Raw genomic sequence first — 19,387 nt, 5'->3', positions numbered from 1 at the left:
GTATGATGTAGTCCTGTTTAGGCCTTGTGGCGAGATTCGAGCGAGATGGCTCTTGGGGTATTGAATATTTTATTGCGCTTTGGTTATGGTTTCCCTGTCTGGGGTATATTCTGCTATACGTTTTTCTATAGTTATGATCATGCATTTCACGTGTTTGTTATTGACACAGATGTGGTTGTTGATTATTAGCATTATGACTCGATTAGTATTTCATGTGGATCGATATGTTTGGATCGGGACACGCACCGTGGCAGAGTTATGTTGAGATATGATATGTGTGCTTTATTCATGTGTTTTGCTTCTCCCGTGTGAGATGGGTTCATGGCATTGAAATTTGTGGTGGTATTTGTTGAACTTGTTGGGTGGTCCTCTTATTTGGCTCTCTTTCTATCTCTGGTTATATTCGAGTTATTGCTTGTTAGAGGCACAGATTGCGTCGTGTGTGACTAGGTGGCATTTGGCATGGCTTGTCGGCTGAATAGCTCGTATTAGATGAGATGAGATCATTGGACCTGGAATTAGTGCAATCAGATTTGGATAAGGTATGGTTGGATAAGAATGTCGTTAATCAGCTTAGAGTTTGGCGATGGTTCTTGTTGGGCGAAGGAACTCCACAACTTGAAATCACGGAACGGAATGTTAAAGCTCAAAATGATTAGTCAGGTTGTTACATTCTCCCATACTTAAACATACATTCATCCTCGACCGTGCCAAGAGTCATTCCAAAGACATCAAATCACTATATAATCTCACCATACACATAGACACGGGTGATCCCACGTCACCTTCAACGATATAAGCCCGTCAACACAACCTAACTGAAGATTCTTTCTTAAACCTTAGTCTATAAACCTAAGAACCAAATCCCAACATCCGAAATTCCATATTGTTGATACCCAATTTTTCCCTGTCTATTTTTTTTATATGCAGAATATCTTCAAAATAGCATATATATATGCATGTATAAGTATGTCCAAGCATTTTATTATTTTTCCCATAATTTTTAAGATTTTAAACTGATTTATTTCCCTTTTTCATCCATAAAAGCCCAATGATTATTTTCAAAATTATTTTTTTGGTAATTTAGTTATTTGAATTTTATATTTATACTAAAATGTAGCTAACATAATTTTTGTATATTTTTACAAATCTATTTAGTATTTTTAAAGCTAAATTGCATATAATTGCAACATTAGCCTATTGTAAGATTTAATTGTATTTTATACTTAAAAAATTAGTTCCAGTATTTTAATTTAATATTTATATGTTATAAATCATTTTTAGTGCTTTAAATTTATTTCCAGAATTTATTTGCTATTTTTATATAAAATAAATGGGGAAAAATGACTATTTAAAATCTAGCCGGATTTCATTTCGATTGTAGCCTAAATTCTACCCCAACTGAACCCAATTGAACCCCAGCCCAATTCCTAAAATTACCCGACCCATAGCCCGTTTAAACGGTCCACCCGGCCCCCCTTTAAATCCTAGCCGTTGATCTCACGTTCCCCTTTCCTTAATTAATTCCAAATGACCCCAAACCCTTCTCATTTTCCACCTACCAGCCGCCTCTGAACCCTCCATTCTCTCAAACTCTCTCGAAGCTTCTCAAACCNTATATCGTCTCAGTTGTTACTTATTGATACATTATCTCATTGTTCTGGGTCAGTTTTCATGACATTGTGAGCCCGTGGGTGAGACTGGAGAGATTGATGACCGAGTGAGGCCGAAAGCCTGATTATGAGTGACAGTTATGGGATCGGGCTGCATGCCGCAACATGTTTTATTGATTATTGAGTAAGGCTGAGGGCCTGATTGATTTATGCCATTATTGGCTTGTTATAGCGCTTGGGCTAAAGGAGCCCCTCTGGAGTCTATACACCCCCGGTGAGTGTGGTTGATTATATATTCAGGGATGGATCTTCTCCATGAGGCTGGATTGGCCTGTTTCCTTGGTACTGGGTGACTTATAGTCAGTGATGTATATATTCCGGGATGGATCTTTCCTAGGCCGCATGGGCCATATACAGTACTGAGTGCTTGAGCATGATGAGTGGAAAGTGTGAGACAGTGAGATTGAGTACTTTGAGAGTGTGAGTACATGATTCATCTCTGAGACACATGGAATTGGGCATTCTCTCAAACTCTCTCGAAGCTTCTCAAACCCTAGCCACCACTTCTGCCCTGAAAGCCACCGGAATCCATGGCTTCCAAGGTTATGGAAGCCCTACACCGGCCTCCTATGACTCCCACGCGCCTGATTTTTGAAGATTCAAGGCCTGGCCACAACGAGGTTTGGTCCAGGCTTCATTCGATTCGAGTTCCACGGCCATCTCGGGTTTTACTCCGGCGTATCATGGTTGCTCGAGCCTGATTTGGACTTCTCCGACTTAGATCGGTGACTTTTCAAAGCCTTTCTCACTACTAGGGTTCTTCTATTGTGTTCATGTATACTTTTTCTACTGTATTATGTTCTCGTATGCCTTTTGTATATTTCTTCTATTGTATTTTCCTATACTATATTCTTGTGTGTTTCTTCTACTGTATTTTCCATTATTATGCTCTTAAAATGTTTCTTATCAAGTTGCATCTGCTGAGCTCTGTTTAAGTGTCTTCTAAAAATTACTTAGCATGCTTCTTCTACTGTTCTTATCAGTTTTTCCATTATGTTTCGTATCAGTTTTGTCACGACCCCAACCCCGGTCGTGATGGCGCCCAACACAATGCTAGGCAAGCCCGACCATTTCAACACTCTTAATCCTTCATATAGAGTTCATTATCAATTAACAGGATTTAACTACTGAATTAACATGAATAGAAATCTGTAACAGAAGGTAAAATGTGCGGAAAACAAGGTAACATCACTACATAGCCCACCGATCCGGTGTCACGAGTCAAGAGCCTCTAATACAAGTCTGAGAAATAGCCTAAACAAAAGAGAGTCTAAAATACTGAAAATAAAGAGGATAGAGGGAGAAATCGGGTCTGCGGACGCCATGCAGCTACCTCGATGACTCCGGTGAGATCTGGACAGCAGAAATAGCTCGAACTACGCCTCAGGGATACCTGTATCTGCACACGGTGCAGGGAGTAATGTGAGTACTCCGACCCAGTGAGTAATAATAATAAATAATGACTGACGGAAATAAATCTCACAAAAAGCACTAAGCAGTTCTACATCAAAGCAGTAAGAACATTTAAAGAGCAACTAAATGAAGAAGTCAGGCAAAATCCTTTAAACAAGTACTCATCTCATATACTTTTCACAATAACTGAAGTCACAATTATACCGCTGCGGCGTGCAACCCGATCCGTATTTCGCTGTGGCGCACAGCCCNAATTCAGAATCCTTCTGAACTCATACTCACACACAATAATATTCTCTTCTTGTCTGCACTGTGGCCCGTTCACAAGACCTACTGCTTTTTCTTTGTTTGTTTCTCTGAAACTGGTATGTCCGGATTTAATTTTTAGCACTACAACAATGTGTATTTACTGCTTGTGTGTCCATGTTTGCTTGCTGTTTCTGTATATCTCAACGCTTAAATTTGGCATGCTGATTTCCTTCTGTTTGTTTGTTATGAACCCCCATTCCCCTATCAACCCTATTGATTTTGAGTTATGACTTAAAGCATGGCAATGTAAGTTGTTGTCCATTAATAATGTTTGATCCATGGGGGTCTTAACCTCTAAACAATATGTTCTAACAGGCCTAAGGCTGTACCAGCATCCCCCATTGCTGGGTATGCCCATCAGCCTGCCTTTTTGCCTCTTGCAACTCCCCCATTCCCCTATACCCTTATGTGTACTGATTTAAGCTGTTTCCCTTTTCCCTTTCCCCCTTCAGAATTCTGCTTCTGCACTTGCACTCTCTTTTAGTCCTTAAGTTCTGCCCCCTCTTGTGAACCTTGCCTTGGGACCTTGAGTTCCCTCTGAACTTGGACACCTGAGGGCTGGCCCTTCCACACTGCACTATGTCTTAATCTGGTGATGCATTTGGGTGTAAGCACTGTCCGGAGTTCATATGAGACTCTTAGGGAACTTTGACACACCCCAAATGGGAGAAAGGATTTGAAATATGATCTCTTGGAGTTGGTTTACTTCATACTTCAGACAGGAAGTCTGAATCAGGCTCTCCTTGGTTGTACTTTTTTATTGCTGATGTATTTTCTTTACTTTACTTCTTTTTCTGGGCTGTAATAACTTTGTAATAAAACTCTCGGGGATGGCTAGTGAAAAAGGGAGGGGTAACCATGTATGCAAAGTGGTAGATATCCTGCCTATAGGAGTTTCTGACTTTCTGCATTCTCATATAGATAACTTGCCTATAGGTTATTTCTGAATTTCTGCACCCTCATATAGATAACTTGCCTATAGGAGTTTCTGAATTTCTGCGCTCTCATATAGATAACTTGCCTATAGGTTATTTCTGAATTTCTGCACTCTTATATAGATAACTTGCCTATATGTGCATTTCTGAATTTCTGCATGCACATAGAAAATATGCCTATAGGTCTTTCTGAATCTTGCATACACATTCTTCATCAGGTAATCATGTTTATAGGTCTTAATCAATCAACTGCAAGTAGATATCATTTTCATAGGCTTTAAACGAAATTCAACACCTAGATATCATGCTTATATGTTTTCTGCATTTTACCATGTCTGTTAAAAGGGGTTTAAAATCAACACGCATAGGAAGCATGCCTATAGGAGTTATTAATCAAGTCTGAATCGCTTCACTCGCTTATAAGTCTAAAACCAGTAATAATGACGCAGAATTTATGATCTCTCGCTAAAACTTGCCTTTCTTTAATAACTGACAACTTTTCTCAAATCAGTATGTATTCAGTTACTTCATTGTTTCTGAAATCAGTAGATACATGCCTATAGGACCCTCGTCCAACACTTAGGCAAACCATAGGGTAAACTTTATAAACTGAATCAGATTTTATTAGCTACAACCAGCAGGCAGGCCTGATTCGGGCTTCTTATCTGAACTATGTGACAAATCAGTCTGCCTCAACCTTTAAGTTTTAATCAGACCCTAAACAGTATGTGCAAGACATGCTAAATTACATGTTTCTCTGTCAAATGAGGTATATCTGAGCCTTTTACTTGTTATGTGCTTCCCCAACTTGCTATACGTGTTTTTGTATTTTGCCTTTGAAACTATAAACAAGCCTAATATCTCTTCCCTTTAGGATTAGTAGTCCTAAATGCCTCCGGGACTGATAGGATTGGGCGGGTAATAGCATGCAATAAGTAAACGAGACCATTCCACGCTCTAATACCCTAACAGGGTGGGAAAGGGTAGATATGGACATGATGACCATGCAATAACATCACGTGTAGCCCCTCACTGAGGAGTGATTACCGGATGTTGTGTGGGGTGATCCATATTATTTATAAACCTAGGACCCCCCCCCCCTCCCTTGTTTCTTTGTTTCTTTGCTTCTTCTCCAATTTCAAACCATTTCTTTAAGAAAAAATCAGCTTTCTTTTGGTTCTTTCTAACTATGTTTATTTGTAACCATTATGTGAAAATCCCCTCTTACTTGAAGACTTTATTTGCCTATGTGTTATTTGCGCTTAAGTTCACAACAATAGTCTGGCCGGGAACCACACTAGTGGATCTTGAGGGGTGCCTAACACCTTCCCCTCGGGATAATTTCAAGCCCTTACCCAATCTCTGATTACTCAAATCAAACCCTTCTTAGTGTCCTGATGCACTTTAATCATTAGGTGGCGACTCTTCAATTCAAACCCAATTCCCCAAAAGGAAACGAGTTGTCCTCCCAAATGTCATAAACCCGATTTCGCGAGAAAAAGGGGCACGACACACCCTACTAGGGGACTGACACTTCGGGCAAGCTCGAAGTAAAACGAGAAAATAATCCCAAGGGGAAAATCCCGAACTAAAGAGGCACGTCCAAATTAACACGGTTCGAAGACGTCCGAATTCTATAATAAAACAGGCCTTCTAATTCTTTCATAAACCGGTTAAAAGGACTACCCCCAGCAAAATCATAAAAGGATCCGATAATATCAAGCCTCAGAAACTTTAATGATTAAAAAATTGTTCGAACTCTTGAACAGTTCCTTATTTCATGCTAAGGCATTACAAGTTTTACAAATACATATGACAAAAAAAACTTTTCAAGCCGAAAGGGGGTGAAAGCCATAAACAATCTTTTCACAAAGGCCATGTCGGCCTAATACAAGAGCCTAAGGGCTGTTTTTGCTTTGAGTTCGACCATCCTCGCTCAAATAAAAAACCTAAGGGTTACCTTACTTCGAGTTCGAGCAATCACTCACTCAATCATTAAGCTTAAGGGATACATAAACTCAAGTTTGAGTTATCATTTGGGGTCCATCGATCAAAAACGGTTGAAGGCAAGGCTTATTATCGGCCCTTACCATCCCCAAACCTTGGACCCTCGAACACAACTTCATGATCTTATGCTGAGGAACTTTCACCCTTACATGAAATAACAAAAAAGACAACAGGTTCATAAGCCATAGAAGGGAAGAAGTTTTATATATTCATCAAAAACTTTTTACAAAGGCAACACGGCCCGATGGAAATTCTTTACAAAGGCCGAAACGACCTCAACAAAAAATTCAAAAAACTATCTAAAAGCTTAAGTGGCCTGGTCGTCTCCAGGAGAGGCATCTTCGCCCTCGGGGTCTTCTCCACTTTCGGATTCCCTAAAGCTTCCAGACTCATCGTCATCGTCGGTGTAAGCTAATCTCCAGGCTTCATTTTCGAGCTCTTTAGCACTCTCGATCTCGGTTGTGAGATCAAAGCCCCGAGCATGGATTTCCTCGAGGGTCTCCCTTCGATATTGACATTTGGTGGGCTCGGCGACCTTCTCTGCTCAAAATTGAGCGGCCTCAACAACCTCCTTTGCTCGAATTTGAGCGGCTTCGGCATCAGCCCGGTAAATAGCCACCACTACGTCAGCATCGGCCTTGGCTGCCCTGGCTTCAGATTTGGCCGCTTCGAGCTCTGCGACCAGATTATGCCGAGCAGGAACTGCTGAACCCAATTGGGACTGGAGCTCCTCTACTTTATTGGCCCGCGCCAAGATTTCCTCTTTCATACCTCGGAGCTGGTTTTCAGCCGAGGCCAGTTGGGCCCGAGAAGCCACCTTCTCTGAGGCCAGGCGGTCCATTTTCTCCCTCCAACCTTCGGCCTCGGTTTTTTGTGCATCAGCCTCTTCACGGAGTTGCCTGATCACGTCAAGCTTTTGTTTGACCTGCGGGTTCGAACCATTTGGTACCACGCCCGAATCACCGTTACTAACTTCAAATATTTTTCTTACCTGCTCGACCAGCTCGGCGTGGTCTTTCTGAGCCTTTTCCAGCTCAGCACGAAGGCTTTTAGCTTCCCCTTCTCTTTGCTCGCTGAGAATCTTGAAGGCATCCTTTTCCTCAGTGAGCCCTTGGACCTCGACCTCGTACTAGATAAGCTCCCCTTGGAATCAGAGGAAAGCTTCATGATGAAGCATAGAAGCCTACAAAAACAAAAAAGGAACTTATATAGAAGGAGAAAATCCAAATATGAAAATTGACATCGGCAGGGAGATTTGGGATTACCCGGTTCAGAGCTTGTTGGGCTTTGTTGAAAAGACAAGGTGTTCCCACCTCATTCATCTTGGCTTGGTCTTCTTCAGTGACCAAGCATCGGAGGTGACTAGCCACCCCTACGGGGGCAAAGAGAACCTAAGAATCCTCTGGGACTGAGATGACAATTGATCGCTTACGCCCGGGATCGATGCTTAGAGCCGGGAACTAGTTAGTCAATTTAAAACTCGAGGAGGCTTCATTAGAGCTCTTCCTCGGTACTTCCAAGTCACCCAGACCGATGACGTCTTCCACTCCAACAAAGTAACCACGGAAAGGGTCTTCGGCCCTATGGACCCCTTCACCGTGGCAAGTCTCCATCGCCTGAGCATCCCTTATCGTCAAATTAGATAATGAAGGCAATGAAGGGGAGTCTCCAATCTCTATCTCCCCAAGTAAATCTCTTGGGGCGCCGCCTTCATCTCGGGGGGGCTCGGACATGGTCTCTACATTAGCGTCTATCGCCTCCTCTATATCCTTTTCACCTCGATGGGAAGTGACTTCAGCTCTTTCTGGCTTAGGACTTCGGTTGAGGCTTCCCCCTCAGGCTCATCAAGTCGAGATGGAGCAGTTTCAGCCCGCCGGCTCGGTGATTTTTTGACCATCAGCGCCGGCTCGCGCTCGGGCCACCTGCCTGGTTTCTTCTTCATCCTCTTCGGACTCATCTAGTAGTCGATAGACTAAGTCCATTGTTAGAGGGATGACATTTCCCTTGGGCTTACAGGTTCGCCTCTTTTGGGCTTGTTCTCATCCGACTTCGTGGAACTCGGAGCCCCTCTCCTCTTCCTTTCTTTCTTCTGCTTCGGAGCAGATGGTTGGGGAAGGATTTCTTCATCGCTGGATGGGGGCCTCAATTGCACATCCTTCCAAAGACCTACAAAAGAAAGATAAGTAAGATCGAAGGGAAATTCGAACAATAGCCAAATTGTTAAGTCACAAAGGAAAAACTTACCATGGTTACGGGCCTCCCATCGACCCTTCACCAAATCGAGCCATGCACGGTCAGCATGTGTCGATTTTGATACTAGGCTCCTGACCCAGTTCTCGAGTTGGGGAACCACACCCGGCATCCAGGCAGCGGCTGCATTAGATAAAACATTGATAAGGAAAGATAAAAAGTTGAAGACAATAAGTAGAAATTAAGGACGGAGTTATACTTACGTCTCATATTCCATTTCTCAGGAAATGGAGTACTCTCGTCCGGGATCAAGTCCGAGGTCTTCCCTCGGACAAATCGACCCATACAGCCCTCGTCCTTGTCTTCATCTATGCTCGAGAAAGGTTCCTTGGAGGCCCGACGCTAAAGCTTTATTAGTCCCCCTCAATAAAGTCGGGGGCTATATAGGCGTATAAGGTGATCGAGGGTAAAGGGAAGCCCATCAACTTGGATCACGAAGAAACGAAGCAATATCGCTATCCTCTAGAATGAGGGGTGAATCTGACCGAGGGTCACTTCGTACTTCTTGCAGAAGTCTATAATGACTGGGTCCAGAGGAACCAATGTAAAAGGATAAGATTAAACGCTTAGAAACCCTTCCACATGGGTAGTGATTGATTCCTTAGGCAAGGGCACCATCACGTGCTTGTCAACCCAGTTGCAGTCCTCTTTAACTTGGTCGAGGAGATCACCAGTGATCGTGCATATGTACCTCGACATTGGCTCACATCGACCCACAACCGAGGGGGTCTTTTCAACCTTGGAATCAGAGTCAATGACACACCCTCCAGGAACGATCTCTTCAGGGCGTGGCTCCGCCGCTGGTTGCTCGCCAGCTGGCCGGGACGAGGAAGCAGCTTCCTTTTGCGGAACAATTTTTGAAGTCTCAGCCATTTTGCTTTTGCGAGTGAAGAAGAATGGAAACTGAGGAGAAAAGCTTGGTATTTTGTAATGTGAGAGGCGAAGAAACACCAATGGTCTGGGAGTTTAGAGCTTTTAAGGAGGCAAAGGATTTTGGAGATTAGAGCAAAAAAGAACTGAAAGTAAAGTTTAGGAAAAAGAAGAAATATACATTCATAGGTTGAAGACACGGCAACAACTGACAATCATTTAGTGCCTCAATATCCTAAAAAAGGGGACGTTTCGGTATCCACTTGTCGCTGACATCATGGTCGGGCTTGTCGCTTACGTCATGACCCATCGATATGGGATAGCAAAAGATCATATCGTTTATCGTCGCCTTTTTTCAGAGAAACGAGGGGACTATCTATATACGGTCAAAATCGGGCTTGACCTGGAACGAGGCAGGCCAAGGTTCGACCCGATGTTATATCGGACCACGGTGCAAAGTTAGACTGGAGAGCTCGAGACCTAGAGACCGATCGGGATCGAGGTCGGCTAAAATCGGAGCCATGCAGGATGAAGATGGAGCAAGGTCGAGGAAAGCTTACCGATCCAAATAACGGAATACCAAAATATCCACAACCGGGCTAGGATCACGGCAAAAATCTCGGCACTATCAAGAAGATGTCGATTATTTAGCGAATCATGAGATTTTCTTCTGTATTTAGAATTGTACCATAAGTAGAATTCCTCTACTGTATAAAGGGGGTTCTAATCATTTTGTAAACATGATATTCATGCGTAACAAAGCAATAGACATCATTCTCTTTCTTAAGCACTCTTATTCTGATGTTCAATTCATACTTTTTAATTATACGTCCATTCGGTCCGAGGGCGATCTAGCGCGAGGATTCGAGGGCGATCTAGCTCAAAGGCCAACCTGTGGTTTATATTGGTTTGCTCTATTTTACCGTTGAATTCTAACATTAATTCTCGTATTTATCAGTTTGTGCCAAGTGAAATCACATATCTTAAAACCACTTATAAATTTAATTGTTATCTAATTTTATGGGTAAACAAACTTATTCCCATTTGTCTGATTGTGCTACATGTTGTTACAATTATTTTCATTGGAATAATATGTTAAAGTCAGTGGTTTTTAACCCTAGGTATTTTGCCAGGAAGTTGGTAGGCTTATCATTCATAAGGTCGGAGTGGCTAGTGGTTTCGGGATTCCGCCAAAAATACTTCTCGTATGCCTCGGGTATTAGCCACAGCTCATATTCATTTCGTAATTCTACCCTTTTTCATTCTTGGACTTTGTTTCTTAATGGGATTTTTACCTTCCTATACCACATATGAAACCTTATTACCCTCAATGTTTAAGGTTTGAGTTAATTACATTTCAGCATACCAAATTATCATTTATATACCATAATTAATTTAGAGGTATAATTAATTGGCAGTTTTTTACTCCTTAATTAAAGGTGTCCATATATCTCACGTTTCTCTCTCCCCTTAATTCTCAAGATCTGACCAGCACTGTTTTCCCCCTCCCATTTCTTTCTCTTCTGCATTCCTTCTTCTTCTCAAAAAATACAGAGATGAGACCCATTTTTTATAATCAGATTTTTAGCCAAAGAGATTCAATATGAAACCCATTGTAAATCCCATACAATAATAACGCCAAATACTGGCGGTGGCTGTGGCCAACATCAATTTGGTACATATACAACCCTGAAGATTTCATTAAGGAGTAGTCATGGGCCTTTGACAAGGATGAAGATGGAATAAGAAAGGTTGGTTTATTTGTAGTTTTTTTTTGTGAAATTTTGTACATGAAGAGAAAATTTTGTAGTCAACATATTTTTTCAACATAGATTATAGTTTAATTGTAGTATAAATGTAGTAATTTTATAGATACCCTTAAAAACAATACAACTTTATACAATACTTAAACTGATTTGTAGTTTATTTGTAGAAATTTTGTAGATAAAGAGAAAATTTTGTAGTCAACATTTTTTTCCAACATAGATTGTATTTAATTGTAGTATAAATGTAGTAATTTTGTAGATACCCTTCAAAACAATACTGCTTTATACATACGTAAACTGATTTGTAGTTTATTTGTAGATTTTTTGTAGAAAATTTGTTGACTGGAGCTAGAGGAATGGAAAATTTGATTCTCTTTTTCTTCTTCATGGGAGACTCCCCGAAATCAGATTCCAATGTATCTTCAGGCGCAACAAATTGCTGGTAAATCTTGGTAATAGATGATGTTGGAGACATGAGTTGACTTACTGGGCGTGGATTAAAAGTTGTAGGGCGAGGACGTGAAAAATGAGGAAAGAGAAACCTGCAGAAAAAGGAGGAAACAAATCTGATGTGAATATGGAAAAATATTTAGTCCCAAATTTTTAGGCGCCTAATTTGGAAGGAATAAGCTATTCAAATATTTATCCCAGATTTGTAGGCGCCTAATTTGGAAGGAATCAGCTCTTAATATTGGGTATTTAATGAATGGTATAAATTTTATATGAAAAATATAAACATGGCGGGTAATAATGAAATTTTACACATTTTTAATAATAAGGTTTCATATATGGTATAGATAGGAAAAAATCCCTTCTTAATATTGTCGCATTCGGAAATTAAACTTGAACGATTCAATTTTCTAAATTTTTAATATTAAATATACTATACTTTATTATGAATTCAAATCTATTAATTATTCTTCTCGTCAAAAATAATAGTAATAAAAAAAATTCTTTTTCGAGGTAAAATTAAAAATAATAAGATTCCAGGAAATGCATACACGTATTAAAGATTTAAGTTAAAGTTTAGCAGCAAATAATTGCTTACCACTCTTACCTCCAACATTTATTCTGGCCCCATTATATGTTTTGTGATTATTTTCATGTTTTTCTCGAGAAACCTTTTTGATTTTATACATATGTAAAATGGGGGATCATGATTATGGTAAATAATAATATGTTAAAGCGAACTACACGAGTATTTCACGTGTTCTCGTATTTAATTTACGTGTAAGATATTCGTAATTCACTCCTTTAGACTAATTTAAAATTTAATTTGCTTTATTAAAAGGAAAAAAAGTGTGTGTGGTGTGTGTGTGTGGTGGGGGGGTGGGGGGGGGGGGGGTCTCGCTACCAAAACGTTTTCATTCTCGTTAGACACATTTTTTGGAATAATAGATAACAAAGATCAAATAACAAAATATTAGACAGATAAGTTAACGAGAAATCCATAAACCACAATAAACTAATTATATATAGTTATAAAATGAAAATAAAAAAGAAGAAATTATGACATCTTTATTTTATGAGTTATTATGGTTCCATCCTGCAAATTAAAGACTGCAAAACAATATGTATAAATATTAAACTAGTCTAAACAAGGAAAAATCTAGTCAAGTGAAGAATCCCTTTTCTGAACAGTTCTTGAAAAAACTAAAACATCGTCAAGTTGTTCAGCACCCTCTTTCTTCTTCATCATCTTATCAGTGGTGTTGTTTGGATTTTCACCATCTGTGATAATTGCTTCTCTAATGATTTCTCTGGCTTTAGCCATGGGATCATCGTCCTCTTTCTTTTCCATTTCTTCTTTCCTCTCTTTTGTTGCTTCCATTGGTTTTTTTTTCACTGCTTCCTTCTTTGCTATCAAATGAAGATAAAGATACTCAGGTTTGGTATCTAAAAAGATGGAGCTCTGATCTATGTATTTACGTGTAGGAGGATAAAGGTTTACACGTATATTAGATCCAGCACAGCATGGAAGTTGTCTTTATCTTTTTAAATACCGGTGTTGTTTGAGTTTTTCTTTTTTTTCAATAAAGAGTTAACATCGGAGCCTTAGAAGTAACAGTAAAGTTGCTTCTGTATGACTTATAGGTCACGAGTTCAAGCAGTGGAAGCAGCCACTAATGCTTAAATTAGGATTGGCGATCTATATCACCCCCCTTGAGATTGCAGTCTTGTGTGAATACAAAATACTTTGTGCATCGAACTGCTCAATGTGTTGCTTAAGTTAATTTCCATATGCCTACTATTCTATTTGGTATCTACTACTTTTGCAGTATTCTTAAGAGTTAATTTGCATACACTTGACTATTCTACAAATACTTGTTACTTTCTACTGTGAGTACAGGACACAAGATAATTTTGTTGTTTTTTGTACCTTTTACCTCCCCTATCATTGTTTTCTAAGAGTATCTGTTTATTTCTTCTTTTTTGGCACATCAACCAAGGGAAAGACAGTTTGCAATTATCCCACCACTCTCCCCACCATCAAATACTTTCTTACAATAATGAGTTTAAACACTAAACTTTTTAGTAATTTTCACATTTTATTGACCTGTAGTAGGCCACAAATCACAATTAGCACAATAATTCGTGTCAGGCAAATGATGACTCATACAAAGATAAACCAAATATGTAAAGCTGAACAAGCACTTCCACTTTGAAATCAAACATTGCTAAAAAGTCCTGCAGGCAAAGAGGCCGAAAACAAGAGGCAACCGGCATAGTAGATCCAAAGACTAAATTTAACCTTGAGAACAAAACCTGAAACCTAGCTAGTTCCATATTACAAACAGTTCAAACACCAAAAACAAACTTAAAGAAACAAAATTTGCTGCTGCTTAGTGAGATTCTTTTAGTTCATCCTCCTGATGAGCTCATTGATGTAATTCTCGCGGTTTCCAGCATCACCACCTTCAACATAGTGGTTTCTTTTCTTCTTCAGTCCACCAAGAGGTGCCTTAAGCTGGAACGGCCATAGGAAGTTGTTAGCCTCCTTGAAATGTGATCCAACGGTAATGATCTCATGGACAAGATCTTCGATGCAAATAATTCCATGTTTGCCCAACACCTGCAATATAGGTACATTTTGATGAAACACCACTAGAGATATTAAGGTGTCGCAAAATGTATATGTTTTGTATATTAAGTATGAATATACATAAATATACATATATATATATATATATATATATATATACGTATAATATAGATATAATATACATATCTTATACATAATCAATGTATATGTTTTGTATATTTGGGCTCCTGTAATTATTTTGGCCGCAGGGACAAAAATGAAAAAGCCTTTTTGTTACGTTAACTAAGAATGAACTTCAAAAATATATTTGGCACTGACCTGCTCAATGACGGAATTGTCAGTCAAAGCAATTCTCTGCTTGTCTACCTTGCCGTAACCTCGTTTGTAGATCAATTCTCTAATGCTCTTCAGGTTGGGATAACTGTGAAGATTAAAGAGATACAGCAACCAATAATTATAGGGGAACCCCGTAAATGAGAATCAACCCCGGAAAGAAACAATGCTTGAGAAATTCAATAGAATGGTACCCGTAAGTAACGTAGGGCTCAACCCTGTGCAGCATGTTCACGGTTGCCTTGTTAACTTTCAGGAAGACACCGTTGAAGATCTGCAACATAGCGAAGAGTCCTCTCATAAGACAAACAGAAATGAGTCGGGGAAGTAATAAACAATGAAGAAAAAGAAAGATACTTTTAGAAAAGGAACCAACGAAACAGTAATCAGCAAGTCTAAAACAAGAGCATATCCATCTGTATTGCCTGGGGATAGGTTTGTTATGTTCGCTCGCACCACAACTTAGACTTGGTAACCAAGAGGCACTAGCAGAAATCATGAATTAACCACAAATCATAAAATAACTACCAAGTAAAATGGCAGTCCGATCGTGAATTTTCATACGGTACAACATTAAACTATGCAAAGTGCATGATAGAAAGTGTAATGGATGAATCAAAAAAGCAAGGACAAAAAAGAACATGTAATGAATGATCCAACAAAATTATGCGAAGCCTACAGCCCTACATGATAATGTCAAATTCTGTTTTGGCATGACAATCACAGTGGAAATTGTAAGTTAAATGCTACTCTAACTATAATTCCGGCAAAAACAAAACCTAACTGACCATAATAATAATGCGATCTGCAGCAAATGTTGACCAGATAGAATCACTTGAGCTTACAAACTGGCATGGAAACCTTATAAGGGAAAATAGATTCCCATATTAAATAAAGTAGATTGATCATACTTTTTGTGCCACACGTGATAGCTAATACTTGAACCAATTCATACATAAATAAACAGGAAGCATAAATAAATTACCTGTCTCAATCTAAGAAGCTGCAGAATCTTTTTTGTCTGAGGAGCCATCGCGTTAATACTAAAAATTGAAAATGACAGTCAATAACTCCGACTTTATTAATCAAATTCAGGGGTTAAATCAAACCAGCAACATCTTACCCACGGATTCTGATGATGAAGAGCAACTTTGCCTCTGGGTCAACATAGAATCCTCCCTTCAATCGTGCCTCGCGCTTCAATTGGATCAACTCCCTCTCCTAAAGACACAAATACAGTTCTTGAATACCACAGTAAAAGAGAAAAAATCAGCATTCTTTTCACTGATATATTGGGCTCATAATTACCTGCGCCTCGTACTCCTTAGCATACTGCTTAGCTCTGTTGTAGATCAGTTTGCGGTTCTCAGTATTCTTTTTCTTGGCTGCTTCAAGCTCTTGCTTCTTTACAAGGGCCCACTCCTCACTTCTTTTCTGCTTCTTCAGTACAGACTCTGGGACCGGTACACCTCCCTCACCCATGACTCTGTTATGTGGAAGAACCCAGAAATATAAGTTAATACACATCTAGCAACATATTAAGATCGAGAATACTAGTTGCTTCAGATGCAAAGTTTTGGGATGACAATTTCAAGTCAGTCGACACTGCCTTCCCCCCCCCCCCTTCCCCCCCCCCCCCAAAAAAAAAACATACTTCAAAAAAAATTATTGAATGTGTTTCATTTAGCATTTCCTTTCCTTATGCTACCTATCCATGAAGTTGACCGAGACCTATCATCACAAAACTCTTTAGACTTTTCATTTAAGGATATGATAATTCTTGATTTCCCACTAAATATTTAACATCACTTTTCAGGTCAAATGTCACACAATAAAATCTTTGAAAATTGTTCTTCCTACAACTAGTATTACATGATTTGAATTTCATCAAATTCAAATCCAAAAAACACACAGAGATGGCTAAACCGCCCGAAAGGAATAAATATGGTAATGAATATTCAGGTATCCAGGGGTACTTTGCAAATACTCCCGATAATCACGCTACCACATAACATAATCATAGCCAAGGAAGAAAATAAACAATAGATTCTAGCACAAAGCTAGAATTAAATAGCCCAAAAACCACACAAACAATGAGTCTTTCAAATGAAAAACTAAATACACAATAAATGAATTAACAAGCAGATATTAACAAAATACCTAAATCGGAAAAAAAAAAGGAAAAACAGAGAGAACTTAAATCAAAGTGGTTCCATTATATTAAACTAAAACATGTTACGCAAGCACATTTCAACAAAACTAAAACCCAGATCTTTTCACTAGCTAAAACCCCAGAAATAATGATTCTTTTAAATGCTCAAAATCTCATTACTGTCAACATAAGAAACTAAATGAAATATAACAAGTTGAAACTAAAATAAAGCCTGAATCAAAAAGCCCAAAAAAAAAAGCCAAAGATAAAACTAAATAACAAAAAAGATACAAACTTTTCAGACAGAAGATGATTTCTTATCAAATGCTCAAAAGAGAAATACAATGCCAAATATTATACAAAACCGTTAGATAATATGAGAAAATGGGATTACCCTTTTAGCTGTGCAGCAGACTGAGGTGTCTGTTTGGTCTGACTCTTTCGCCACAATCACAACAACACAGCTGCTGAGCTGATGATATATTAGACCCTAGGGTTTGGGGAGGAATATCTATTGATATGAATTTTTGGGCCTGTTTGTATTGGACTACATGGCCCAAATTTAGTTCTAAGACCAACTAACGAGGCCCAGATATCTAAGTATCTATTTATGCACTAATGTAGGGGGTTCTTCTCATGATTATCCCGGCGAAATAAAATATTTATTCATTTGTACCCACTTATGGATCGTTTGGTAGGATACATTAGAGAAAATAATATAGAGAAATTTTCATAAAGCATTATCTTTTAGTGGTAATTAGCTATCTATAGATACCATTTGCTATATTACGGATGCTAGATACGTTTTCTGTTGTTATAAGATGTATTTGATGTATTTAAGCTACTGTATTCATGAATACAGTAGCATTTCTAGGCGTGAAACAGGGGATTACAGCTAGACAAATTTTTATATTCGAGTGTATTCGACTGTATTCATGGCGTGAAACATGGGATTACAGCTGGAAAGATTATTGTATTCGACTGTATTCACGGCGTGAAACAGGGGATTACATTGTTTTTAAACGGAAAGTGAATCAATTAACATAATCGACTCCTAATATAACTCAACAAACTCAATTACAACAGACAAATTTTGTATTTCCAGTTATAAAAAAGATTCTCAACCGAAAAATACCCCCAAAAACATAGCAATCTTCAGAGAAATTATATAATACATCCGAATACATAAATTATATTAATTAAAAAAATATATGAATACATTCATGGCATATAGCGAGACAGTGAATACAATGAAATACATAGAATACAACGTGATACATTGAAATACAATAAAAAAAAAGACAGTGAATACAATGAAATACATGGAATACAGCGAGATACATTGAATTACACTGAAAAAATAGACAATGAATACAATGAAATACATGTAAATACAGCGTGATACGTTGAAAATACATTAAAATATATGAACAGAAAACCAAGTTTCTCATCCCCAAATTGAAAAAAAAAATCCATAATAATAAGGTAACACAAAAGAGGGGTCCAAAGAATGTCAAAATGGGCAGCGGCTATTCTTCTTCATCTTTCTCACAAAGCAGCAGCACTTTAACACACTGTTGTGCTACCGTTCCTTTACAACTCCAAGAACACACTCAAACTCTTTAAATTTCTGCTCCGCTACTGGATTTCTTCGCGAACAACATAGGCGGCAGATTCGGAAACAAGATCCAAACAAAGGCTTTTGAGATTCAACCTTAACCCTTCTGATGTTAACTTGATGGAGAGGGCTGCGCATCCATGGCAACCTATACTACACCATGTCACCCTAGAGAGAGAGGAGAGAGGAGAGAGCGTGGGGTTTTTGACTAATGGTAGGTGATGTGGGTGAGAGGAATTTTGAGATCGAGCACGTATTTTCAGGGAACGGGGGAAGACAATGGCATGTATCAAAGTAGAGAGGAAAGAAAATAGTGCAACTGAATAGCGTATTTAGTGGCTTAGGAGTAGGAGGTAACCAAAATTAGATATTTTGCTATAAACATTAAAAGGTATCTATAGAATATAATTTTTTAAAATGGTATTTATTTAAAATAAATAAGGTATTAACCTTTGCTATAGGAGGTAAAAATTCCAATAATACATGCATTAGTTTTTAGTAGGGGTGGCAATTTGACCCCAAACTCATCAACCCGCCCAACCCCCTAGAGATTAATGGGTTGGGCTACAAACATGTCAGCCCATATTTTTTATAGGAAATTTTACCTCTTATAACAAAGCTTTATACCCTATTTATTATAAATGAAAACCTTTTTAAAATTATTATTTTCTATAGCTACATTTTAGAATTTATAGCAAAATATGTATTTATGGTCACTTACTACCATCTAGCCATTAAATACGCTGTCTAATATTTTTTTCTCTCATTCTTTCAGTTTATTCTCTCCCAAAATCACTGCATAGTATCTTATTTCTCTCTCCACAATCTCTCTCTCTCTCTCTAGGCGACATGGAGACCTAGCAGCTGCCATGGCCGTTTTCAATATTTTTTGCTCCAAATTTCTCTCCCCAGCTCTCTTATTTATCAGCGTCATTATCTCCCTCAATTTTCAATATTTTTTTCTCCAAAAAGTTGTGGTAAGTGTTAAAACTTTTGGGCTGAATACCTACAAGGCCAA

At 38.6% G+C, this 19,387-nt stretch overlaps 1 protein-coding gene across 1 annotated transcript; it reads right to left on the bottom strand.

Annotated features, from left to right (window-relative positions):
• Positions 1-13,848: 13,848 nt before the first annotated feature.
• Positions 13,849-17,252, bottom strand: LOC109218189 (60S ribosomal protein L7-4-like). The gene is made up of 7 exons (XM_019382538.1): positions 17,146-17,252; positions 15,908-16,085; positions 15,723-15,820; positions 15,585-15,642; positions 14,794-14,873; positions 14,585-14,687; positions 13,849-14,296 (listed from the first exon to the last, which is right to left on the bottom strand). Exons 2-7 carry the CDS (start codon positions 16,079-16,081, stop codon positions 14,081-14,083), a joined length of 729 nt encoding a protein of 242 aa, XP_019238083.1. The 5' UTR covers positions 16,082-16,085; positions 17,146-17,252; the 3' UTR covers positions 13,849-14,080.
• Positions 17,253-19,387: the final 2,135 nt, after the last annotated feature.

Source organism: Nicotiana attenuata, unplaced genomic scaffold, assembly GCF_001879085.1.
Source record: "Nicotiana attenuata strain UT unplaced genomic scaffold, NIATTr2, whole genome shotgun sequence".
Lineage (NCBI taxonomy): Eukaryota > Viridiplantae > Streptophyta > Magnoliopsida > Solanales > Solanaceae > Nicotiana > Nicotiana attenuata.
The sequence above is the reverse complement of the archived record's forward strand: the minus strand, read 5'-3'. Positions and strand labels throughout refer to the sequence as shown.

Coding starts and splice junctions, on each gene's coding strand:
- LOC109218189 (XM_019382538.1), bottom strand. CDS start 16,081: ATGGGTGAGGGAGGTGTACCGGTCCCAGAGTCTGTACTGAAGAAGCAG. Junction 14,874..15,584: donor AGCTTCTTAGATTGAGACAG/GTAATTTATTTA, acceptor GCTATGTTGCAG/ATCTTCAACGGTGTCTTCCT. Junction 14,297..14,584: donor ACAATTCCGTCATTGAGCAG/GTCAGTGCCAAA, acceptor CCTATATTGCAG/GTGTTGGGCAAACATGGAAT.